Raw genomic sequence first — 26,099 nt, 5'->3', positions numbered from 1 at the left:
ACGGGGATCCAGTTTGTGGCTCTCGTGGGCTGACGGGGATCTAGTCTGTGGCTCTCGCGGGCAAGGCTGACGGGGATCCAGTCTGTGGCTCACGCGGGCAAGGCTGACGGGGATCCAGTTTGTGGCTCTCGTGGGCTGATGGGGATCCAGCCTGTGGCTCTGGCGGGCTGACAGGGATCCAGTCTGTCTCTCGCGGGCAAGGCTGACGGGGATCCAGCCTGTGGCTCTCGCGGGCTGACGGGGATCCAGTTTGTGGCTCTCGTGGGCTGATGGGGATCCAGCCTGTGGCTCTCGTGGGCTGACAGGGATCCAGTCTGTGGCTCGCACGGGCAAGGCTGACGGGGATCCAGCCTGTGCTCTCACGGGCTGACGGGGATCCAGCCTGTGCTCTCGCGGGCTGACGGGGATCCAGCCTGTGCTCTCGCGGGCTGACGGGGATCCAGCCTGTGCTCTCGCGGGCTGACGGGGATCCAGCCTGTGCTCTCGCGGGCTGACGGGGATCCAGTCTGTGCTCTCGCGGGCTGACGGGGATCCAGTCTGTGCTCTCGCGGGCTGACGGGGATCCAGTCTGTGCTCTCGCGGGCTGACGGGGATCCAGTCTGTGCTCTAGCGGGCTGACGGGGATCCAGTCTGTGGCTCTCGCGGGCTGACGGGGATCCAGCCTGTGGCTCTCGCGGGCTGACGGGGATCCAGCCTGTGGCTCTCGCGGGCTGACAGGTATCCAGTCTGTCTCTCGTGGGCTGACGGGGATCCAGTCTGTGGCTCTCGCGGGCTGACAGGGATCCAGTCTGTCTCTCGTGGGCAAGGCTGACAGTGATCCAGTCCGTGGCTCTCGCGGGCAAGGCTGACCCGGATCCAGCCTGTGTTCTCGCGGCCGCCATCTGCCCGTGCTCCTCCGTGCGGACGAGCTGTGATGGCGGGAGAGCGGGCTGCAGGCTGCGGCAGACACAAGTCAGCGCGGTCCAGAACGGCCGGATGCGTCCAGGGGGCGGGATGAGGGCTGTGAGGGCCGGGGGTGGCGAGGGGAGATGCAGGCGGGGTCCATGGGGGGAACCGGAGGCACAAGGTGCCGCGTGCTGAGGGCCGATGGCCCAGGACCACGGTGACCCTGGAAATCAAAATTCCGATCACATGTCACTGATACTCTCGGCCGGCTTTGCCTTCTTCCGGTCACACTTTTCCCCGGGCGTGCCCAGCACAGGGCCGGTCAGCTATCACCGGCCATGAGGGCAGCCTGCCCGGGCCTGCGGAAGGACGCAGGCCCCGACCATAAGCCGGGTCCCTCGGATGGGCGGGAAGATGGCCTGTCGCTACAGGTGATTGGAGCGTTCCCCTGTCCGTTAAAGAGAACGCTGACGCCTCCCTGCGGGTCCCTCAGCGGGGCGGGAAGATGGCCTGTCGCTACAGGTGATTGGAGCGTTCCCCTGTCCGTTAAAGAGAACGCCGCAGAGGCCGTGCACGCAGGGGCGGGACTAAACCGTCCAGAGGCGGGAAGTCGCCGTGAGTGACAGCTCTGGTTACACCGCTAAAGCGTGCGCACGTGGGGAACTTGGCTTCCCCTTCGTGGGGAATTGAACCTGAGACTTTGTGACGCACGAAAAATGTGTGTAGACGGAACCATGTTCATACGCAGTCCCGACTGATCCCTTTCTCCCTGTCTTCCTGTGAACCTTAAAAATCAATCAATCAATCAATCAAGAAATAAATCTCAAACCCTTTCTTGTCTTAGCTTCCTCGCCTAAGGCAACTGGACTGTTAATTTGGGGGGGGGGGGGGTCGTGAGAGATAATTCATTGCTGCCCGTGGATTGTGGTCACGTGAAGGTGTGGTTTGGGAGTTAATGGGGGTGTGGGATGGTGCCCTGTGGTGTGGTGGGCCAAGCCGCCCCTGTGCCACCAGCGCCACACACGGGCACCGGCTCGGGCCCTGGCTGCTCCACTTCGATCCAGCCCCCTGCTACGGGGCCGAGGAAGCAGCACAGGGTGGTCCCAGCGCGTGGGCCCCCGCACCTGCACGGAAGACCCAGAGGGAGCTCCTGGCCTGGCCACTGTGGCCATGTGGGGAGTGAACCAGCCGATGGAGATCCATCCATCTCTCTCAATCTCTCCCCCTCCCCCTCAGACTTTCAGGTAAATAAATATTTCCCAAAAACCCGATACATTATAAGGAGACAGCCATTTAGGTTAGAGCAATGCAGGTTTTAGTTTCCTCAAAGCCATCCTAAAAATGAAGTAATTTGAACGATAACCACCAAAATCTGTGTTCAAATTATTTTTCCACAGATGACCTATTCTTCATCATTTTTTCTTCTTGCAGTCTTATAACAAATATTCAGATCTTAGCTACAATGGGCATTGTATTAATATTTTCAGATCTTCGCTACAGTGGGCATTGTATTAATATCTTCAGTGACATATTAATGTATGCCAAGAATGATGGCGTTGTGTGTTTTGTCTGTACCAGTAGTTATTTTTGATGTTAGCTATTTGGTACAACAAAATACAATTCTTACATGTAACGGGAACATAAACTTTATTGCCATCTCATTGCTATGCAGGAGCCATTTATGAACGAAAGAATAACATAGCGTATTAATCTCCTAAAGATTTGCTGTGGGTAACCCTACTGATTGTGCTATACTTTAATTATTGGAATAAAAAGGGAATGAATAGCTTTGATGCTGCCTAAGAGATGTAACTCTCTGGGGCGAAATACATGCAGTGAAAAACGACACAAAAATTCTGATGGAGTCGGCTTGTTATCTGCTCGGATAATGCAGTCTTCTGTGCCCGTAAAAAGAGAGATCTTCATCCTCAGGCTGTATTTTGTAGTGTCATTTTAAGAATTCATTTTTGGGAGAAAAATGCTTTTTCAGCTTTTAGGAGTTAGATCTCATTGAACCAGAAAAAGAAGTGTCTACCCGGGATGAGATTGTTTTTTTGATCTGTGAAGTGTGCAAGATCCTCCCCACACATGCGTGAGGCCACGTCGGAGGCTGTGACCTTGTGTCCCCTTGCTCTCCTCCGCACACACAGCCGTTGGTGCAGGGTGAGCTTCCGCAGGCCGAACGGACTCCGAGGGCTGTAGCCGTGGGAGGGCTGTAGCCGTAGAGAAACAGTTTTAAGTGAGGTTTGTTCTTTCCCGTGGCTTTGTGTGAGTTCATTGTGGACGTTTTCCTGTGCCTTTGAGATGTTTTGAGAAGACGTGTGTGGGATAAAAGTGGCAGTCCCCACCTAGGTAGCGATGGGACATGTGGGGTTGTCAGAAGGTACAACACATTACAAGTGGCTTCCCTCGCTCCCATAGCAACGTTTACCTCCAAATCCTTCTCGTTGTCCTTGTCTGCCCCTGGTCGGACCACAGTCCAGGGGAAGAGATGTTGGACCTCTGTGTGGAACAGATGGCTTTGTTTTGTAATGATATCCCCCAACAACAACAAATTATGTCCACCTAGACCTTCCAGAAATTGGGTCTTTGCAGACATAACTAAGCGAAGCTGAGGTCATACTGAGATAGGGTTGGCCCCCCACCCCACAACTGGTATCTTCCTAAGAAGAGCACAGGACACACAGAGAGGCCAGAGAGCAGCCTGGATGGGACCAGGAAGGCCGGGCTGCGGTAGCCACCAGCAGCCCACAAGGAAGGGGCCCTGCCACACCTGGGTTCTGGACTTCTGGCCTTCAGACCTTCAGGGAAATTAATTCCTGTGTTTTCAAGTCGCTCGGCTCGTGGTGGCTGGTTATGGCCGCTGCCGGTAACCGACACACCTAGATAGGCGGCTCGGTCACACCGCACCTGCCACGCGGACCTCCCAGACTAAGCAGGACGTCACCAGCAAAGGAAAAATGCATCTTTACAATTCCAGGGTGGACGTGACACGCCCACACTCATTCCTGGGAGGCAGCAGGGCAAGCCGCTCACCTCGTAGGGAGACACCCAGGACGTGGAAACACAAATGTGCCACTCAGGGCAGGCGTTTGGCACGGTGGCTGGGGTGCCGCTTGGAATGCCTACGTCCCATATTTGAGTGCTTGGGTTTGAGTCCTGACTGTTTGCATTGCCAGCTTCTTGCTGGTGCACCCTGGGAGGCAGCAGGTGAGGGCTCAAGTACTTGGGCTCCTCCCACCCACATGGGAGACCCAGATTCAGGTCCTGGCTCCTAGTCTCAGCCTGGCCCACCCCTGGCTGTTGGGACATTTGGGAATTGAACCAGCAAATGGAAGCTCTCTCTGTGTGTCTCTCTCTCCCGCACTCTCACTCTACCTTTCAAATAAAAAAAAAAATTAAAAGGAAGAAGCTTGCCCCCAGGCTGACCCATGTCCACCCGTGGGTTCAGGCTGCAGAGGCTGGGGCTCATGTGTACAGAGCCGCCTGCCGCCCTGCCACCCAGAGACCAGCCCCGCACAGCGCCCGGCACGCAGCTCACAGAGCCGTGCACCCCTTCTCTGCACCAGAGTGCTCGGGATATGGTGCTGACCAAGGACGATGAGGCCCCTGGCCCGTGAGTCTCCTTCCAGGGGGTGGAAATTAAGAATTCTCTAGCCAGCACCTGGCCATGACGGCTTCAGGTTGCCCACGGCGGGGTCAGAGTTGCCCACGGCGGGGTCAGAGTTGCCCCATCCCCGAAACACCTCTCAAAGCCTCTGTTCTGCTTCCCCAGTGCTGTGGTCCCTGCCAAGGCCCATCGCTCAGCAGAGCTGCCCAGCCAAGCCTCTGCAGCCGGGGGCTGCGGAAATTCCATCCCCCACCCCATCACGTACCTTCCAGGGCCCTCATTGCTGCTGGTGCCCCCCCGCCGTCTGTGGCTAACTCTCACCCGTGCACCTTCCAGGCTACACCAGGGTCCTCTCCGGGTCCCTTCACCTCTGTCAGTGACCTTAAGCTGTCATGGCTCATCACACAGCTCCCTGCTCCTTGGCTTCCGGCCTTGGATGCTTCTCTGGGGCCACCCTCCCTGCTCCTTCACTCGTGAACTTGGCCTGCCTCTCCAGAGCTGCTCTCACAGCACAGAAGGTGCCATGCATGTGTGCGTGTGTGTGTGTGTGTGTGTGTGGCTCCTTCCTGTCCAGGAGGCCAGATTCACCCCCAGCTCAGGGCAGTGCCTGCCCGTAGCAGCGGCCCTGAAGAGCTGACCTCTGGACAGCTGGGGGAACCAGGAAACAGCCGCGTCCGTGAGGCGTCCAAAGTCCGGTCAGCATTCAGGGTCTGGCTTAAAGGAATTAGATATACAAAGCAAGCATTGTGTGGGGTGGCTACGGGAATTAAAGCCGTGAGTGGAAGGCAACCGTCAATCATGAAATCAGGCAGGTCAGCTATTCTAGAAAAAAAAAAAAACAACAAAAAAAAAAACCTGCAGGCCGGCTTTGGGTGAAGAGGCCAGGGCCAAAGCTGGGCAGCACACACGTGACGTCACCCTGTTCACAGGCTGCTTCAGGGTTGTTCACTTCCGGTCACACTGCGTGCACCCCCGCGGGGTCCCTTACTGCCAGCTGGGACCCTGCTTCCTGCACTGACCCAAGAGCCCCCAGCAGCACCCAGAGTGGCTCCCGGCTTCCTTTTCAAAGTTTATTTGTAATTTATTTGAAAGGCAGAGACACACACAGACACACACACAGGCAGGGAGATGGCCCAGCCTCTGGTTCATCAGAGGCCCAGGACCTGGGCCAGGCTGAAGCTAGGAGCCGGGAGCTCTAATGGGGTCTCCCATGAGAGTGGCAGGGACCTGAGTCTTTGAGCCATCACCTGCTGCCTCCCAGGGCACACATTAGCAGGGAGCTGGCTCAGAAGCGGAGCAGGGACTCCAACCCAGGCACTCTGGGTTACAGAGTGCAGAGGTCCCCAAATGCCCTTCCCTGTTGGCTCCCTGTTGTTTGTTTTTTCTTTTTAAGATTGATAAGCCATGTGGTCCCCCTCGCCTTCTTAGGGCCCCTGGGAGGAAGTTGCTCTCCTTCTGGTCCTTGCCCCACTCAGCCCCCCCACCCCCCCCCCCCCAGCTTGCTTTGACCTATCTCCCTTCCAGACTCATAGCCAGTGCTCATTTGCCTGTGTGCACAGCTCAGAGCTCTCACACAGCCCCGATTCCCTGGCTCGCCTCCGTGGCACTGCCTGAATCCCTCCAACACCCCTCTGTGCCCCCTGGTGCTTGGGGTCCCCTCCCCCTAGACTTCATTGGGAGGACGTTTGAGACAGAAGCATCGTCCGTCAATGCAGCTCTGACCTCTCGGCTCAGACGTGAAGGTCAAGGCCACAGTAGCTGTCAGCTGACCCTCTGCCATACAGAAAGGGGTGTGCATGCTTTTTTGTAAGAAGATCCAGACAGAGACCCTGCGTTCCTTCTATGATGGTTCCACTCTGCTGGGACAGCTTGGGAGCAGCTGTGGGTGACACGGCCACAAGCAGGTGCAACTGTGTTCTGTGAAAACATGATCTACAAATGCAGGCGGCAGCCCTCATGGGAACCAGGGGCCATAGCTTGGGGACCCCTGACGTGGAACAGTGCTCCAGGTAATTTCGGAAAGTTCTTAGGAAGCCCACGAAGTTTTCTCGGTCGTCAGTGTCTGAGAGGCCACAGCTGCCCACAGCCCAGCACCTGCTTGCATTGTAGTCATTCCCTCCTCACTCAGCTGAGCTGACCAGAACCTTGGCCACGCAAGAGTGAGTTCTTGCCCCAGGACGTGGACACAGAAAGAAAGCTCCCATGGTGCTCACTTTGGAGAGATGCTGAACGCAAGTCGGAGATTGGAAAGGCGGCATGGGGAGCCTGGGGACTTGGGGTTGCTGTGTGGTCAGTGCTTCTACAATGGGTTGTTGGATTTACAGGGAAACGGCTTCTGTCTCGGGCAGTGGTGTGCTTGGGCTTGGCGATGGGGAAGGAAGTGACCCCCAAGTTGTGCTTTGGAAGGAAGTTCGGGGCCATCTGCAGTTTCTGTTTGGCTTTGCAAACTCCAGCCCATCAGTTAGTGGGGTCAGTGGGGCCTGGGAGAGGTCTGTGTAGAGTCTCGCTGGCCACATCCGTGCCTTTCATCACCCGGAGCCGAGCAGTGTGTCCGCGTGGGGAGGGGAGGAAGGAGAAACAGAACACTGAGAACACCTCTAATGAATGTTCCCGATCGCTCTTGCTGACGTTCACATAGTTGGAGACGTGCTGGTGTCACCGGTGCTGGCCAGCTTGCCTCAACTCTGTTTTTTAAAAAAGATTTTATTTAGTTATTTGAGAGGTAGAGTTACAGACAGAGAAAGAGACAGAGAGAGATCTTCCATCTGCTGGTTCACTCCCCTGATGGCCGCAATGGCCAGAGCTGCACCGATCTGAAGCCAGGAGCCAGGAGCTTCTTCTTGGTCTCCCACGTGGGTGCAGGGGCCCAAGGACTTGGGCCATCTTCTACTGCTTTCCCAGGCCACAGCAGAGAGCTGGATGGGAAGAGGAGGAGCTGGGACTAGAACCGGTGCCCAGATGGGATGCCGGTGTTGCAGGTGGCAGCTTAGCCCACTGCACCCTTGCGCCGGCCTCGTGCCCCAACTCCTGTGCACCCATGCGGTGCTGAATCACAGTTCAGAGGGACGAAACAGCGATGGAAAGCCAAGTTCATGAACGTGGGCTCCAAGGGAGCGATGGCCTAGTCCAGAGGAAAACGTGGCCCCTTCTCCCTGGTTTGGGGCTTTTATCCCTAAGCCGTAAGGGTGCTGAGTGGGCATGTAGCTGTGCCACTTCTGATTGACAACTAGGAGTTGTATACTTTGGACTCTGTGCACATGCTACAAGCGACACTTTTCTGGTTTGGCTGAGCCCCCATTTCAGCAGGATTCTTTAACCACAAGTTAAACCACAAAGCGTGTGGTGTAGGGTGGCCTGGGCAGAGAGCAGGGTCTTTGGTTTCTGTGGCCCCTCCCTATTTGTTCACGTCTGATGACCTGCCTGATGCCTGTATCAGAGACGAAACCCAGGAGCTGAACATGAAGAGACAAGGGAGAAGGAAATGGGGTGAGCACTGGACCCAGTGGTTAAGACACCTGCTGGGGCCGGTGCTGTGGCTCAGCGGGTTAAAGCCTTGGCCTGCAGCACCTGCATCCCATATGGGTGCTGGTTCGGGTCTCAGCTGCTCTACTTCCGATCCAGCTCCCTGCTGGTCACCTGGGAGGGCAGAGGAGGATGACCCAAGTGCTTGGGCCCCTGAATGCACGTGGGAGACCCGGAGGAAGCTCCTGGCTTCAGATCGTCTCTGCTCCAGCCATTGCAGCCATTTGGAGAGTGAACCAGCAAATGGAGGCACTCGCTCTCGCGTGCGCGTGCTTTCTTTCTCTCTCTCTCTCTGTAACTCTGTCTTTCAAATAAGTAAAATAAAAGACCCCCGCACCTCTTGCTGGAGTACTTGTGTTCATTGTCCAGCCCCAGCTCCCTTCTATAATTCAGAGCCCAGGAGGCAGCAGTTCTTGGGTTTCTGACACTCATGTGGGAGACCTGGATGGAGTTCCCAGCTCCTGGCATCAGAGAAATGAATCAGTGAATGGGAGCACGCTCTGTGTGTGTGTGTGTGTGTGTGTCTTTGTCTCCCAAATAAATAAAAAAGTGTTTAAAACCTGGGAAAAGACGTCTCCAATGTAGCAAAATGTCCTACGTGCGTTTTCCTGGTCCGCCTTAATCACAAAGGCGTAGGAGGTTCAGGGACAGGGAGAACCCAGGCCCCGAGGCTCTGCGGGCCGGCTTGCCGGAGTCCAAGGGGCCGCTGGGGTTATCACAGAGGCACCGGCTCCCTGGGGCCCAGGCAGCACGTGTGGGCTCCTTGCTGAGCAAAACTGCTGAGCCTAGAAAACCCAGCGCCTACTCAGGTCACTTCCACACCCCCTCGCCCCTGTGCCTCGGCAGGAAATCCTCCATCTGTCTTCCTTTACTCTAAGGGACTTGGGGGAATGAGTTCCTCTCTCTTCAGATGTCGCATGTTGCCATAACATGGAGGCAGCGCTGGGCAGAGGTGAGCAGTGTCACCAGGAGCTTAAGGTGACACGGAGGGAGCGGGGCAGCCTCCCTACCCCGAGGTAGCCTCCAGTCTGAGAGAGGGTTTATTTTTATTTTTCCTTTCCTGCTTACATTCCGGATTTGTTTATTATTTAAGGGCAGTCTTTTTTTTTTTTTTTAACTACTTCCTGGTTGTGCTTGTCTGTTTGGAGATGTAAATTTATAAGACAGATTTCGCCAAGATCTATCCCGTGGAGGGACACACATCCACACATCGAGGACTAAATGACTGTAGCTCCGTGCGTCTTTCCTTTGAAACAGCAAAGTTTACTTTGAAATTCAGGATTGCCTTAAAAATATCTCTGCAAGTAAGTTACTTTTTCATATCTCTTCCTCCCTTCCTCATCCCCTAACGTTGCAGTATTTTGCAAGTTGTGATCTCATTGAAGTTATGAGCTGAGCCATAAACCCAAGGACTAAGTACTGAGGATTACCATAAGACTAAGGACCACCGTGCATGAATTAATGGTGAGGTAAGATGTGGGTGTTCCGCTTGGTGCTGTGTAGCAGGGAGCAGGCGGTGGTTACAGTAGCGTGTATGTTTGTGCCGGGAGCTTGGGTCGGTCTTTCTGGTACCTCATTGTCCTGTAAGCTGCACTGTACATTGAGACGAAGCGTCTGAGACTCTTCTAGAAAGAGCTTTGCTGGCCTGGTAAGAAAAGTGACTGGGATATTTAGGTTTGCTGAAGACCCCATGCATCTAGGGTTCATGATGAACCAACACCATGACCCCAACGACCTTTTGAAAACATCGCGAACTCATATTAGAAATGTGTGTGCATGGTGGTGGTGGGGATGGCGCTTCCCGGCAGAGAAAGGCATCAGAACATCAGAACTATTTCTGCACCGTGGTCTTTGGTAGCACCGTGACCGTGACCGTGAGCCCCAATCTGTGCACGTGCTGGTGCCCCCTGCAGACTCCGAAAACCTGACTCGCTGGGCGGAGTTAAGCATTTACAGGGGATGGGTGGGAACCTAGAAGTGACAGAGGGTCCCAGCTGCCACCCTCTGTCCCTTCTCGCGGTGTAGCAGTGAGTCCTGAGACCTCGCTCTGGGGGAGGCTGGGCCGCCTTTTCCTGCAGGTGTTTACTGGGGAGGGAAGAGAGTCCGCTTCCGCGTGCCGTCTGCTCGATGTCTAGGCGAGAACTGTGCTTCCTCCACTTGTCAGGTCTCCCACTTCACCGCCAAAGCCGTAATGATCTGAGCCATGGTGTCTCCAGGGCAGCTCATCTGAAAAGTGTGTCCCAAAGAAAGGCAACAGCAGAGCCACGTCCATGGCTGCAGGACGCTGCCTGTGCCCCCAGCGTCCCTTGGTCTTTAGATACAGTCCACCTCCTCCCCCGGGGAACATGAGCCCTGTTGATGTTCCATGGTCAAAGTCAAGTGCTCCCACGAGCAGCCCTTCAGTTAAAGGTGGTTCTGTGCCAGCCCATCTGTTCCTTCCCTTAGGAGACCACATTCTTTCAGGCCTATAGGTGTCCTGTCAACGTTCCCCTACGTGTCCCATAGTAGCTAGGTGCAGTCCAAGGGCAAAGTGCCCTTGTGCACGCCGGGAGGCTGTGTCCCACTTTGGGAAGCGCCCGAGGCCATGGTGTCATCTTGAAAGTCACAAACCCACGCTCAGGGGAGGAGACGAGCTGATCGGAGAAGTGCGAGAAGGGATGAGAGTGTGGCCTTTGCCACGCAGGGTGGCGGCTGCTTTCTGGTTCAGTTGGGTTTAAGGCTTTGTGCTTCTCTTCTTATGGGCCATGGTGTTGCCCGGGTGTGCCGACTGCCCGTGGTTGCTAGGGTGAGCCTGGCGCGCGACCCCTATAAAGAAGAACCTTGAGTGTTCCCATGGCTATGCCCTATCTTCCCCACTCAAGAAGTGCTAAGTAGACTTTGGCTTCTTTAAGGGGCCTGCTCCCTACGTGTTAAGTGAGAATGAGTCTATGACGTCTTTTTCTCCCAGTGGGGAATATGTCGCTGACTTTGAACCTTGCGCTGCTTTCCTGTGGGCGGAGCGTGGTTGCACTGGGCAGCTCTTCCGTAAACCTGTGCGCTGGACCACAGTCCGCTGGTGACAATGGTGACAATGGTGACGACAGCTCCCAGCACTGTCAGCCGTCATGTGATACGAGGTATTCTCTGGCCCTCCCTTACCTGTAACGCAGACAATGTAGGCAGCCTCCTTCATAATTGTGGATGCGGACAAAAAGATCCAGGACTGTTCCTGTCAGCCAACCTCCCCGTCACTTTTCTGTGTTTGCTGCGATTGTTGGTCCATTTATTCACTGTGTAACCACCAAGCCTTGTCCAGGCTCCTTCGTGTGTTGCTTCCTTTTGTCCCGAGAATTTCTGCCAGGAAACAGGTAGCTGGGAAGAGGTAGCAAGCTGGGCTCAGGGTGGAGTGGGAGGAGAAATGGGGACAGGAGCAGTGAGTGCCATGTACGGGAAAGGCAGTAAATGCACTGGCCGGAACTGGGCCAGACAGAAGCCAGGAGCTTCATCTGGGTCTCCCAAGTGGGTGGCAGAGGCCCCAGTACATGGGCCATCTTCTGCTGTGTTCCCAGACCATCAGCAGGGAACTGGATCAGAAGTGGAGCAGCCTGGAGACAAACCAGTGCTCACATGGGACGTTGATGTCACAGGTGGTGGCTTTACCCACTGTGCCACAGTGCCTGCTCCATGTACTTCAGTTTCTTTGGGATTACGATTAATTAGGAGATAATTAGACCTCATGGGTTAAAGAATCACACTCATAGTTCTTGGGAGAAAATAGCACTTTAATAGGCAAATACATTTTACTTTGCTTTTTAAGATTTGTTTATTTAAAGGCAGAGTTAGAGAGAAAGGGGGAAAAAGAGATGTTTCACTCTCTGGATGACCACAATGGCCAGGGCTGGGCCAGGCAGAAGCCAGGAGCCCAGAACTTCATCAGGGTCTCATACGTGGGTGGCAGGAACCTAAGCACTTGGGCCATCTTCCACTGCTTTCCCAGGCCATAGCAGAGAGCTGGATTGGAAGTGGAGCAGCCAGAAGTTGAACTGATGCCCATATAGGATGCTGGCACTGCAGGCAGTGGCTTAACCCCCAATAGGCAAATATATTTGAATTGTGTATGTTGAGCCAGCTTCTCTTTGGGATCAAATAAAGCATTTAGAAGATGGAATGAGGGGCCAGCATTTAGGCATAGTAGGTAGAGCTGCAGCCTGCAAGGCCAGCATCCCATATGGGTTCTTGTCCCGGCTGCTCCACTTCCCATCCAGCTCTCTGCTAATGGCCTGGGGAAGCAGTGGAAGATGGCCCTAGTGCTTGGGCCCCTTCACCCATGTGGGAGACCTAGATGAAGCTCCTGGTTCCTGGCTTCAGTTTGGCCCAGCCCTGGCCATTGCAGCCATCTGGGGAGTGAAGCAGCGGATTGAGGATACCTCTCCCTCCCCTCCCTCCCTCTCCCTCTCCCTTTCTCTCTCCCTCTCCCTCTCTACCTCCCTCCCTCTCCCTCTCCCCCTCCCTCCCTCTCCCTCTCTCTCCCAATCCCTCTCTCTCTCCCTCTCCCCCTCTCCCTCCCTCCCTCTCCCTCTCCCCCTCCCTCCCTCTCCCTCTCCCTCTCCCTCTCCCTTTCTCTCTCCCTCTCCCTCCCTCTCTCCCTCCCTCTCTCCCTCCCTCTCTCCCTCCTTCTCTCCCTCCATCCCTCTCCCCCTCTCTCCCTCCCTCCCTCCCTCTCTCCCTCTCTCCCTCTCTCCCTCTCTCCCTCTCCCTCTCCCCCTCCCTCCCTCTCCCTCTCTCTCCCAATCCCTCTCTCCCTCCCTCTCCCTCTCCCCCTCCCTCCCTCTCCCTCTCTCTCTCCCTCTCCCCCTCTCTCCCTCCCTCCCTCCCTCTCTCCCTCTCTCCCTCTCCCTCTCCCTCTCCCTCTCCCTCTCCCTCTCCTTTTCCCTCTCCCCCCTTCTCTGTAGCTCTTTCAAATAATTTAATCCTTAAAAAAAGATGGAGTGAAGTCTTTCAAATAATCTGAAGATGAGGAGAGGAATAGAATTTTTGCTGTCCTAAAGCATGTTGTAAACAAAAGTTACTGTGTCATCTACTATAAGCAAAATGTGTTAATACATAACAAACAACACTAGTCTGTGAACAGTCATTCAAGACAAAGGCCTAGGGAATGCTCAGTGAAGGGGTGAGCCGAGACGCTTGGGAACGGAAGTCACCAGCTGTTTCCCTTGTCTGTGTTGTTGGTAATCTGAGTAATGGGAGCGTGTTCAGGCTGTTTTCCTGCCTTGTGGCATCATGGGTTCAGTGCCTGTGGGCGACCCTTTCTCGGGCTGTGGAGGGTAGCACTGGGAACACGCGCACTGCCACAGGGTCGCTGGACCCATGCCCGCTAGACGGCGTCCAAGGAGAGAGAAAACTCAAACTCAGAAATACTATCACAACGTGAGGTTTTAAAATGATCTATTTTATTTGAAAGCCAGAGCTATGGAGAGAGAGAAGGAGAGAGGTCTTCTCTCCACTGATCCACTCCCCAGATGCCACAATGACCAAGGCTGGTCCAGGCTGCACCAGGAGCCAGGAATTCTGTTTGGATCTCCTGTATGGGTGCCAGGGGTCCAGGCACTGGGCTGTCTTCTGTTGGCTTCCCAGGCGCGTCAGCAGGCCGCCAGGTTGGGAGCGAAGCTGCCAGGACCCAAGCCAGAGTTGGATTTGGGATGGCAATGTTGCAGGCTCTGGCTTAACCTGCTGTACCACTACGCCAGCCCCGGTCACGGTAGAGTCATAGAAACCTGAACATAGATGGTGTATCCAACTCCCTGACTTCTTGTACGGGAAAATAAAGTTGATGCCATCAAACAGTTTCAACAGCACCTGCTGAGTGAGGATGGGATCTTATCCTCCAAATGCCAAATCCAATCCCAAATGCCAAATCTAATCATTTTGTTGACTTATTGGTTTTTATTTTTTAAACACACTGCTTTTTTTATAATGATTAAAAAATAAATGCGTGTTAAATGCTTTAGTATAAACTCAAGCATAACAAAATATACGTTAGCTGCAAACCCACCACCAAGGTGAAATCTATGTCATTTTCTCATTTTTATTCAGGTAACCTGTAAAATAAAGTAGAGCACCTTACAAATACACCTCCGAAAATAATTATTATCCCCAAATTACCGTATATCATGCCCACGTACGTGTTGATGTTTTCACTCTGTGTGTGTGAGATAGAGGCGTGGATATGTCTTTGCAGTTAGCAGTAGTATCTGTGGGTATGCCATAGCCTTGTGTTCGAGTTTTCAAATATCTAAAGCACCTGTTCTTTAGGAACTCTGACTGGGGACGCCTCAACATTCCTGCGTGGGCTTTGAGTCCATGCCTCGTAGCTGCAGGATGGAATCCCAGGACGTACATAAGGCAGCGTCGGTTTCTCCATTTTCTTAGGGAAATTGGCTCTGTGCTTGTGTCTTTGCCACAACAGCGATGCTGCCATGTCTGTTTTGTACACGAGCTAGAATTTCTCGAAGGGAGGCAGCTAGAAGTTCAAGTGCTGGGTCACAGAGCAGGTGTCTCTATGTTTGGCTAGCTGTTGTTAGGTTACAAACTAGGGTGTTTTCCTGGACTCCCCATGGTGTCGAGCAGTCGTTCTGAGCTCTGGCCGCAGAGGATGCTCACCTAAGGCGTGCTTAAAGTCACCAGTGCCCAAGTCCCACCCCAGGACAGTTAAACCCTAATCTCTGGGGATGGGACCCAGTATGGGATGTGATCTAGAGCTTCCCCAGTGGTCCAAGTGTGTCACAGAGCCCAGATCCGCTGATGTGGCGTTTCTGTCTCCTGGTGTCTTTCCCAGTACTTACTATTACTGGACATTTTTTTTTTGTGTGCTAATCTCATTGGTGTAATGACTTTCTGATCAATAATATTCTGTGCAGTAATATCGAGGAACAGTATGTGACTTCCAAATATGGCTCCTGTCAGGGCTGGCACTGAGGTGTAGTGGGTAAAGCTACCACCTGCAATGGTGGCATCCCATGTGGAGTCCAGGCTGCTCCACTTCCGATCCAGCTCCCTGCTAATGCGCCTGGGAAAGCAGTGGAGGATGGCCCAAATGCTTGGGCCCCTGCACTTGTGTGGGAGACCTGGAAGAAACTCCTGGCTCCTGACTTCAGCCTGGCCCAGTCCCAGCCATTGGGGCCATTTGTGGAGTGAACTAGCAGATGAAAAAATCAGTCTCTGTCTCTCTCTCTCTCTGTCTCTCTCTCTCTCTCTCTCACTCTGCCTTTCAAATAAATAAATCTTTTTAAAAACTCTATCCTCAGCCAATGACTTTTCACTTTATTTGTGATGTCTTTTATCTTCCATCATAGAGAAGTTTAAGCATTAATATGTCAATTAATATTTTTCTTATTTTGGGAAATCTTAAAAAGTATTTTATCACATGATTCAAGAAAGTTTTTGTTGTATTTTCTTTAAGAAGTTTTACAATTAGTTTTTCCCAATGAGATCCTTAATCTACCTAGAATTGGAATTTCTGTATTTGTGTATGACTAAGCAGTTGTTCCTAGTACTTCTTATTATCTAGTGTGTGTTGTTTCTAACCATGGTGAATTTTTATTAGTTTCTAAAATCTGGATTATTTTAGATTATCTAAGTAAACGCTATGCCTGCAAATAATGGGAATTTTACTTATTCCTTGATAATGTTTATATGTTTTTATTTTTCTCCTCATTATCACAATTAGCTTCTCTTGTCCAATGCTGAATAGAAGCACTGAGACAGGTCCTGGCTCCTTAGATGTGGAATTCTGTGACCTTAGTGAGAGCTTTTACGGGTTAAGAAAGCTTCCTTCAAATCCTTGTTTGCTGGAACGTTCTATCAGAAAAGTGTTTTCGACTTTATCAAATAGTCCTTGGAGTGAATTTGTGATTTTCTCTTCAATGTGTCAATCATTGCACTACAATAGCAAAATTTAAAAATCTAGACCATCCTTAAATTCTAGGGTGAGTGCTACTGGATCACAATGTGTAGACTGTTCGTTACATTTGGTTTGCTAGCATTTTACGTAGGAGTTTCATTCATAAGTGAGATGGGCCTGTAATTTTTCTTATTTATTTCATGCGAAGTGTGCCTGACATCAGAAAATGAACTAGGACAGAGATCCAGGTCACACTTTACTAAGGGACGATTTTACTGAAATTTGACATACTTTGTCCGAAAGTCTTTATTCTGGTAGGTTCTCCAAGTGTGTGTGAGTGTGTGGATGTGTGGATGTACATATATGTGCGTGTGTACGTATGAGTGTGTATGTGTGAATGTGTATACATGTGAGTGTGTGTGGGCATGAGTGTATGTGTGAGTGTGCCTATATGTGAGTGTGTGTGAGTGTGTAAATATGTGAGCATGAGTCTATGTGTATATATTTGAGTGTGTATATGTAAGTGTATATATGTGAGTGAGTGTGTGTGAATGTGTACATATGTGTGTATGAGTGTGTAGATGTGTGTATGTATGAGAGTATGTGTGTGCATATGAGTGTGTGAGTGTGAATTGAGTAAATGTGTGAGTGTGCATATATGTGTGTGAGTGTATGTATGAATGTGTATATATGTGTGTATGTATGTGTGTGTATGTGCGCGTGTATCTGTAAGTGTAAGTGTATATATGTGGGTGTGAGTGCACTTGTGTGAATGTGTATATATGCAGGTGTGCATGTATGTGTGTGTATGTGCGCGTGTATCTGTAAGTGTAAGTGTATATACGTGGGTGTGAGAGCACTTGTGTGTATGAGTGTGAATGTGTATATATATGTGTGTGAGTGTGTGTATGTATGAATGTGTGAGTGTGTGTATGTTTATGAGTGTGTATATCTGAGTGTGTGTGTGTGAATGAGTGTCTATGTGTGTGTATATATGTGAATGTGTGTGTGTGAGTGTATATGTGTGCATGTACGAGTGTGAACCTCCATCTGGGTCTCCCAAGTGCAGGGGCCCAAGCACTTGGGCCATCTTCCACTGCTTTTCCAGGTGCATTAGCAGGGAGCTGGATTGGACGTAGAGCAGCTGGGACTTGAACCAGCGCCTATAGGGGAAGCTGGCATTGCAGATGTTGGCTTTACCCGCTGCTCCACAACACCGGCCCCCTTAGGATGTTCTTTTTAAAGGCGTGTAATGAAAACCCCAAAGTCCTTTCTAGCCACAGAATACTATGATTTTTCTACTACCTTGGGACCCTGTCCTGCCAGATCTTACAGAATCGTGTACAGCGTTGGAACCAAATCCTACAGCAGCTGTCCCATTTTCTCATAAGCAGGCTCAGGTCCCACCACTCACCGTGCACCCCAGCAAGTCCAAGGACACGAAGGGAACTGCATTCATCTATGGTCTCTGCCAGTAGCACTGCTCTACCTGATGGTCTACATACAATATGTATGAAGTGGCAAGATTGTTAATCCAGCACATTTGATTTTTGCTATTAGAAAACAATGTTATGAGAAACTTTTATGCCTTCCATTAGACAGCCTCTAATTTTGAGACATTTTGCCCTAAAATTCTCTCCGGAAGCAACAAGCTTATAACAAATCAGAAATAAGACACCATTGACGTAAAACTAAAGAATTTAGTTTTAGAAGAAAGAGCAACACTCGATACCCAAAGTTATTTCTGAAGCCTCCATGTAATATTTTAGCTTAAATATATGAAAAAAAAATTTTAAAGATTTATTTTTATTTATTTGAAAGTCAGAATTACAGAGAGAGGTAGAGACAGAGAGAGGTCTTCCATCCGCTGATTCACTCCCCAGATGGCTGCAACAGCCGGAGCTGAGCTGATCTGAAGCCAGGAGCCAGGAGCCTCCTCCGAGTCTCCCACATGGGTGCAGGGGCCCAAGGACTTGGGCCATCTTCCACGGCTTTTCCAGGCCATAGCAGTGCGCTGGATTGGAACAGGAGCAGCCGGGACTAGAACCGGCACCCATATGGGATGCCGGCACTTCAGGCCAGGGCGTTAACCCACTGTGCCACAGCGCTGGCCCCTGAAACAAATTATTACAAAAATAAAATGAAGGGATATTTAGGTATAAATCTTAACAAAACACAGCAACTCTATACTATAAAATGATAGAAAAATGCAAATACTAAATGAATGTAATATAAATCTAAATAAAAGCTCAACACATGTTGAAAAAATATGAACAAAATAAATGCTCCGTGTGCTGAGTCGCATTCTGCTTGGCCCGGGGCGGGGCGGTTACTAGCAGCGTGATCAGCGCGCAAACGCTGAGTCTTTGTGTTTTCTTAATTAAGAATTACCGCTTCAAACCCCGGTCAGTGGTTCACAAAAGCTATAATCCCTCCCCACACAATTGTTACTCCAGATCTAAGTGGTTTGCCAGAACACTCACCTCCACTTGACCCCGGCTGGCTACAGGCGGTGGGGAGGGGTCCCAGGGTCAGTAAGTACTTCTAAAAAAATGACAAGCGGGCGCTGCCCCCTGGATTATGTAACCGGCTTTAAAAACCAGCCTGTTGGTCATCTTGCATCCCTGGGATGGGCAAGGCTGATGCAAATGCTTGCAGCCCTTATCAGTTGGAATGAAACCGGCTGGTTCCGGAAAGTGCTGACTTCCACATTTTTCTCTGGTTTTGTTGATTCTGTCTGCCCATGCTCGCGACCTGCTGATGTGTGGCTTGGCCGGGCGCGGAGACTCATCCATCCATGGCCGACTTGAAAGGGGCCTGTGGCCTCTCCCTGTGCCGGGGCGCATTCCTCTCGTTCTCCCACAAAGCTCTTAATTGGCGCCTGGGACTAATGAGCCAGACGTCCCCGGAGAGGGAGCCTGGAGTTGATCCAACTTGAACCTGAAGAGCCAGGGCCAGAGACCTGGGTGGAGAGCTTCAGTATCCACCTGCACACTCGGGCACCGGCAGTTTGTAGCTAAGTTACACCTCACTGCGAGAGTTATTACTGGAACCATCCTAGCTCGGGCCACCCGCCTTTTGTTCCAGAGACCCTGGCTACTCTGGCTCCAGTTCGGTCTGAGAACACGTCCCCAGCCAGAGAAAGCTCCTGGCGGTTTGTGTGAGGGTAGGGATCCTGTTCTGCCCGAGGCCATGTGGGATGTACAGAAAACGCTGATGCCAAAGGTTCGGCTCTAGGGTTGGAGCTTTTTATTTATACTCTCCAGGATGCGTGCTGCTGCGCTGTTGTGCAATGGAGGAGTAAGTGGATTCGAGGGGGTGGAGGGGGAAGAATCCAGAGTCATTACCGGGGTCACGGACATCGGATAAATAAGGTCGTTAACATCGGGGGGGGGGGGGTGGGGGCGGGGAAGGGGTCGCGTCCGTTCCCTGAGATCACATGTTGGATCTCACACGCAGATCTCGTCTGAACACTGGTAGAGGACAGATGTCATCCTTCCAGCGGGGGTGACGATGACCACGGTCAATAAAAACGCTTCAGATGCCTCCAAGGCCCACAGTCCCAGAACATCCTGCTCCATGACCCGGAGGGCTCCTCGCCCTCCCTCTTTGTTGTTTTGTGGTCTCTCAACCACGTGACCGTGTCATCTGTCCTCCTATCCGGCTGCATCCAGCCATCTCGACTTACCCGTCTCAGGCTCTGTACGGAACTCGCTCTTGTCCTGCGTAGAGTGGCCCCACGTGGCCGTTGGTCTCTGTGCTTTTGTGGCATTGCACTGGCCAGCAGCAGGATCTGACAACGCGAGGGTCTTTCACGATCAAGGTTCAGACTCACGCCCGCAGGCCACATGCGCCTCTGCCCGTGCGTCTGTCCTTGTGACCCCCGAGTCTTCCTGCTTCTTCCCCTCTTCCAATAAAATTTGCATTCGTAGCATCTGTAGATCGTCCCGGAAACAGTGCTCACAGAAAAATCCTCCTAGCCATTGTGTAAGTTACAAGTCAGCCATTCAATGAACGCCTCCTAGTCTGGGGTTCTTGGGTACTTGAAGTGGTACTGCCTTCACGGATACACCGTCCCTTGAACGTGTGTCGGTGGCAGGCTCCGGGCAGCCTGGGCTCCCTGGCTTTCCTAGCAACACTTGACAGCTACTTCCAGGCAGATGTCAGGTGTCAAGACCTTGGCGTGATCCATGTCACAGCGGCTGGTGACGGCAGTGAGCTCCGTCTCCCACCCGTAAAGTGAACTTTAGCAAATGTATACCTGGAACATTGCCAGAGAACCGTACTTCAAGCACTGAAAATTACACAGAAATAAATATCCGAGAACCACTCCAAACATACACATGGCTTAGCTACTCATAATGTTGGAAATACTGCCTATTGCGATTACTTTTCATGTGTCTAATGACTGGCATAGAGTAAGTTCTCAGTAACATTAACTTCACTGGATTCGGAATGTTTTTTCTTTTTTGTCCATCAACTGATGACTGGATAATGACAATGCGAAATATATGATATATATATATATATATATCATATATATCATATATATGTGTTATATATATATAACATTAATAGTACTCGTCCATAAAAAGAATGAAATCTTGTCTTTCACAACAAAATAGATGCAATTGGAGACCATTATGCTTAGTGAAATAAACCAGTCCCTAAAAGAAAACTATCACATATTTTCTCCAATTTGTGGTTACAGGCAGAGAGACAGAAAGACAGAGAGAGAGGTCTTCCAACCGCTAGTTCACTCCACAGATGGCCACAATGGCCACAGCCAAAGCCAGGAGCCAGGAGCTTCCTCCCGGCCTCCCACACAGGTGAAGGGAGCCAAGCACTTGGGCCATCTTCCACTGCTTTCCCAGACCATAGCAGAGAGCTGGATAGGAAGTGGAGCAGCTGGGACTTGAACCAGTGCCCACATGGGATGTGGAGACGTGGCCTCTTACACCACAGCGCCGGCCCCAGGACTGTTTCTCATCCCGTACAATTAGTTTCCAGCACAGCTTTCCAACCCTGCTCTGTGGAGTGTGCGGCCATGTCGTGGCAGATAGACCTGGCCGTGATGCCTGTGACCCGGCTTGGACTGCGGGGCTCCAGTCCTGGCTCCGTGTCCTCACTCTGCTCTCCTGCTGGCGCATATCCCGGGAGGCAGTAAGTGGTGGCTCGGGTAACCGCCCTGTGCCATCCACATAGTGCACCTGGATTGAGTTCCTGGCTCCCAGCCCAGGCCCGGCCACTGTGGGCATTTAGAGAGTGCACCTGCAGATGGGAGAGCTCCTTGTCTCTCTGTGTCTCTCTCTGTCTCTCAAATGATGCAAATAAATACATTTAAAATAAGTAAACGAAGTTTTGAAATGTAGTAGTATAACTCTCTGTGTTCCCTTGATACCTAAAATATATAGAAGTTTAAAAATGTCAAGGCTGGGGATACAGTGGGAACACTTCTTCCACATGGAGGAGTCACATTCTTTGATTGCATGAATGGTATAGTTAAAACGGTGGATTATTATAGTGTAGTATTACTGGATATTGAAACAGAGAATAGCAGAAGCTACACACTGCCTTCCTTCTGTTTTATTGAAAAGAAGATTCACTTAGACCCAGTGTAAGTTCTGTAGGCTCGGGATTTTCCACTGATGGAGTACTCTAGAGTACTTGGCTCTTGGAGTACTGGAACATTGACGCGGACATGTTCACGTCCAGCCTTGGAACGTCATGCGTCATCTCTTTCGCCAGCGAGGCCAAAGGGAACTGTGACGGTAGAAAAATCTGGAAAAGATTATTATCTGTGGAGAACACCTCTTCACAGAAATCATGATTCCAGCATTGTAATTTAATTTACGTGGTTGAACGAGGATGTTTTTCTCCTACTCCAAAAATACGGCCTGCCACATCCTGACCGGAGCCCTCGACGAGCAGCCAGGCCCTGTGTCCGCGCTCCGGAATCGTCCTGCTCTGTGCTTTCAGACCCAGCGCTGACTTTTCCTTAGCCCAGAGGCCTGACAGACACGATGGAGGAAGAAGGCTTGTTCTGTGTGTCCCTTAACTAAAAATAGAGTCACTTCACCTACAAAAAGCAGCGCAGTGCGTGAGGTGGGAGCTGGTGGACTGTCACCAGGAGGAACGGATCGTGTTGCCCGGAATGGAAGGAAAAAGGCTTGGCACATTTTCTCAGGGGAGCTGAGAGCAAGGTTCTAGGGGGATGTCCTCAGCTTGCTTTTTTTTTTTTTTTTTGAATTATTTATTTATTTGAAAGGCAGAGTTACAGAGAGGCAGAGGCAGAGGGCAGAGGGAGAGAGAGAGAGAGAGAGGGAGGTCAGTCGGTCTTCCAGTCTTCCGTCCACTGGCTCACTCTCCAAATGACCTCAACAGCCAGAGCTGGACCAAGCTGAAGCCAGGAGCCAGGAGCTTCCTCTGGGTCTCCCACGCGGGTGCAAGGGCCCAAGCACTTGGGCCATCTTCTACTGCCTTCCCAGGCCACAGCAGAGAGCCAGGTTGGAAGTGGAGCAGCCAAGACTCGAACCGGCGCCCATACGGGATGCTAGCACTGCAGATGGTGGCCTTACCCACTACACTGGCCGGTCAGCTTGCTTGTAAGAGTCCTGGGCTCCAGCTCTCTCTGTTGGTGGGCACGCCTGTTATAAACCAGCTTCACATCCCAGTGGCTGCTCACTCGACAGGTGTGTTTATTACTCACGACGTGGTCCAAGGGTGTGAGGGTGAGTCCAGTGGGAGGCTGTGATCCAAGCACTCATCCAGGGACCCAGGCTGCCTCCCACGTGTGGCTTTGCTGCTTCTATAGACCCCAGCTTCTCTGCCTTCAGCTCACCAATGGGAGATGGAGAACTTACTTCCCTTCTGCCCTCTTCCCATTGGCTGGAGCTCAATCATACCACCCAATCAGATCACCCCTCCAAACTGCAAGGGAGGCTGGGAAATACAACCTAGCTGGTTGTCAGAGGAAGCAGAAATAGGACTTGATGAACAGCAAGACACCTGTCCCGCCATCAATAGTTTTGTGCTGAGGTTCGTGAATAGGATGTGTGCCAATAGCCCCGTGGTTGATTCTGAATGCTTGTAGCTATACGGAAATACAGGACCAGACACGCCCAGTGAGAGAACTGCAACTGTGTTACCTGTTAGGGGCCATCCTCACTCTTGATGTTGTGTGAGATGGAAAATGAGTCCCAGAAAGGAGGAGATTCTCAGTTTAAGTATTTTCTAGCTGTGTAATAAGATGTTAAATCGGAAATTTCCACCCAGACACCTAATTCTAATAGATATGAAATTCCAAAGTGAGATACCAGATGGAGGCGCCAATTTTCAAAGGAAAATCAACAATGAAATTTTTTTAAAGATCTTTATTTATATGAAAGGCAGAATGGCACAGAGAAAGAGAGAGATGCAGAGAGAGAGAGAAGTCTTCCACCCACTGGTTCACTCCCCAAATGGCCACAACAGATGGGGGCTGGGCCAAGCCGAAGCCAGGAGCTTCTTCCAGGTTTCCCACGTGGGTGCAGAGGCCCAAGCACTTGGGCCATCGTCCACTGCTTTCCCAGGTGCATTAACAGGGAGCTGGATCGGAAGTGGAGCACCTGGGACTCGAACCGACACCCATATGGGATGTTAGCACCACAGGCAGCAGCTTAACCCACTAAGCCACAGTGAGAAATTAAACATTTCTCAGCCATAAAGAGGATTCAAGAGGCTTTATGAGGAAGATGTCCGTTTTTAAAGAAGCACTGTGTCCTCCGCTTGCGGCGCCGGCACCCCGGGTTCTAGTCCCGGTCGGGGCGCCGGATTCTGTCCCGGTTGCCCCTCTTCCAGCCCAGCTCTCTGCTATGGCCCGGGAGTGCAGTGGAGGATGGCCCAAGTGCTTGGGCCCTGCACCCCATGGGAGACCAGGAGAAGCACCTGGCTCCTGCCTTCTGATCAGTGCGATGCGCCGGCCACAGCGGCCATTGGAGGGTGAACCAACGGCAAAAAGAAAGACCTTTCTCTCTGTCTCTCTCTCACTATCCACTCTGCCTGTCAAAAATTAAAAAATTTAAAAAATAAATAAAGAAAGAAGCACTGTGTTTTCCATGCCTGTCTGAAGACTTCAGGGCTGGACGGCTGTCTGCTGCCTCGTCTAAGCTGTAGCAAGACTGACTTCAACGGTACCACCCTGGCTTCCACAGTGCCATCCTGGCACCCTGACACACGCGCCTGGGGTTGGCAGAGGGGAGGTGTGGCTGTGACTCAAACCTGAGAAGCGTGGAGAAGGGGACACCGTGCAGGGCTGATCGTTCCAGTCGGGAGAGCACAGGAAAGTGGGGGCCGGGTTGAAATCAGCCCCTCATGTGTTCACTCCAGGAACAATGACAGTCCATTTGCCATGGCGCCTGGAGGGACAGGGAGACCTCAGCAGAGAGGAGCTGGGCCAGGACTGCTCAAGTCCATGCACAAGAGGGGTGGAGAATCTTTGAAAAACCCCGAAGAGTGATCTTAGGAGCCATCAGCTTTTTTTAAAGATTTATTTATTTATTTGAAAGTCAGAGTTACACAGACAGAGGAGAGGCAGAGAGAGGTTTTTTATCTGATGATTCATTCCCCAGATGGCTGCAATGGCCAGAGCTGCGCCGATCTGAAGCCAGGAGCCTCTTCCCAGTCTCCCACATGGGTGCAGGGGCCCAAGGACTTGGGCCATCTTCTACTGCTTTCCCAGGCCACAGCAGAGAGCTGGACAGGAAGTAAAGCAGCCGGGTCTCGAACCAGTGCCCATATGGGATGCCGGCACTTCAGGCCAGGGCTTTAACCCACTGCGCCGGCCCAGGAACCATCAGCTTTTACCTGTTGGCCAAGCTCTCCTGGGATCCCATTGGTCAACAAGGATCTTCCCAGTCTTACTTCTCCCTGGAATTGGAAGTTGATCAGAAAGCGCAGCATGGAAGTGAGAGAGGCAGAGGAAGCCAGCAAGCTCTCTGTGCCCGAGAGAGTGGCTCACTTCCAGGCAGCCAGCAAGGTGGAGGGAGGACTCAAGTGGTATGAATACTGGGCTTCCCTGGGGTGCATCGGGGACAGGGGAAGAGTAAACCCTGCTTGCTGATAGGCACAGAGGAGCAGTGATGGGCACGACCGTGGCTGATCCTGTGCCGTTTGCATGCATTATGGTGAATTGTCCGTGGAGAGGTACAAGCCAAAGGTTCTGGAAGGTCAATGCTGGCTTCTGCTGGAGCAGAGGCACGCCTAAGGAAAGGCGTCACAGAGAAGGTGGCACACACACCTGACCTTCCAGATGAAGGGGCCTGGGAGCACTGAGACTCGGGCTGGGCTGGGGCTGGACAGCTGGCTGAGGAGCACCGTCCACGGCCTCTCTAGCAGAGCACACAGCCTAAGAAGGCAAGGGGACAGGAAACTGCAGCAGGTGCACAGAGAACAGCAATCAGTTCCACGTGGCTGGAGACAGGCATGGGGCAGCAATGGGAAAGCGTTGGCTTCCAGTGTGGGCGTGAGGCCCCAGGCTTGCTTAAAACCCCAGGGAGGGTCTGCAAAAGGGCACTGGGGACCAGGCAGGACATGAGGGCATGTGGGACCCTTGGAGCTGGGCTGAGCCCCCCAGGTTGTAGCCCGATGTCTGCCTTCCAGTGTGCAGTGGGGTCTGGGGTGTGTTTTTTCTTTTTTAATCCAAGTGGACATTGAAGGGGAGCTCCTGTGTTGAGCAGGTGTGCAGGCGGTGGGACGACAGACACAGTAAGCGGTGCTGGGAGGTGGTCCTCTCCCCTTGGCCCAGGTCTGGGGTCAGCTCTCGGCACAGGAATAGCTTCTTTTCACACAGATGTCCTGTGACCTCTGGACCTCGGCTTTCTCCTCTGTGAAGGGGTCACAACAATAAATAATGAAATCATCTGTGCTCAGGTCACCCAGCAGCTTTCCTGGCACATATCTGGGGGCCAGGACAAACCAAATGGGTCCATTTCAGGTAGGGCCAGGGGCTCCCCTCACCCATTCAGGCCTTGGGGATCTCTCGGTTGGGCACTGTAGCTCCTGGAGTCTCCAAACACCATGAATAATTGATGTTTACAAGGTAATTCTGGGTCAACACGAAACGCACAGATTAGGCCCAGAGTCTCTTGGAAGGAGGAGGGCAGGAGGGCACAATGCTAAGTGCTCTTCAGGTTTTTAAAAATTGGGCTTTTCCAGGGAGCGAGT

The 26,099-nt window shown here is 52.0% G+C and overlaps 1 protein-coding gene across 1 annotated transcript in view; it reads right to left on the bottom strand.

The window, feature by feature from the left end:
- Positions 1–359: 359 nt before the first annotated feature.
- Positions 360–26,099, bottom strand: part of LOC133773519 (microtubule-associated protein 6-like) — a 94,716-nt gene continuing 68,976 nt past the window's right edge. The window contains exon 2 of the mRNA XM_062210826.1: positions 360–1,000. Within this exon, the coding sequence (XP_062066810.1) occupies positions 360–1,000 (641 nt within the window). The remainder of the gene's footprint in view (positions 1,001–26,099) is intronic.

The sequence above is a fragment of the Lepus europaeus genome, chromosome 14, assembly GCF_033115175.1.
Source record: "Lepus europaeus isolate LE1 chromosome 14, mLepTim1.pri, whole genome shotgun sequence".
NCBI classification, from domain to species: Eukaryota; Metazoa; Chordata; class Mammalia; order Lagomorpha; family Leporidae; genus Lepus; species Lepus europaeus.
The sequence above is the reverse complement of the archived record's forward strand: the minus strand, read 5'-3'. Positions and strand labels throughout refer to the sequence as shown.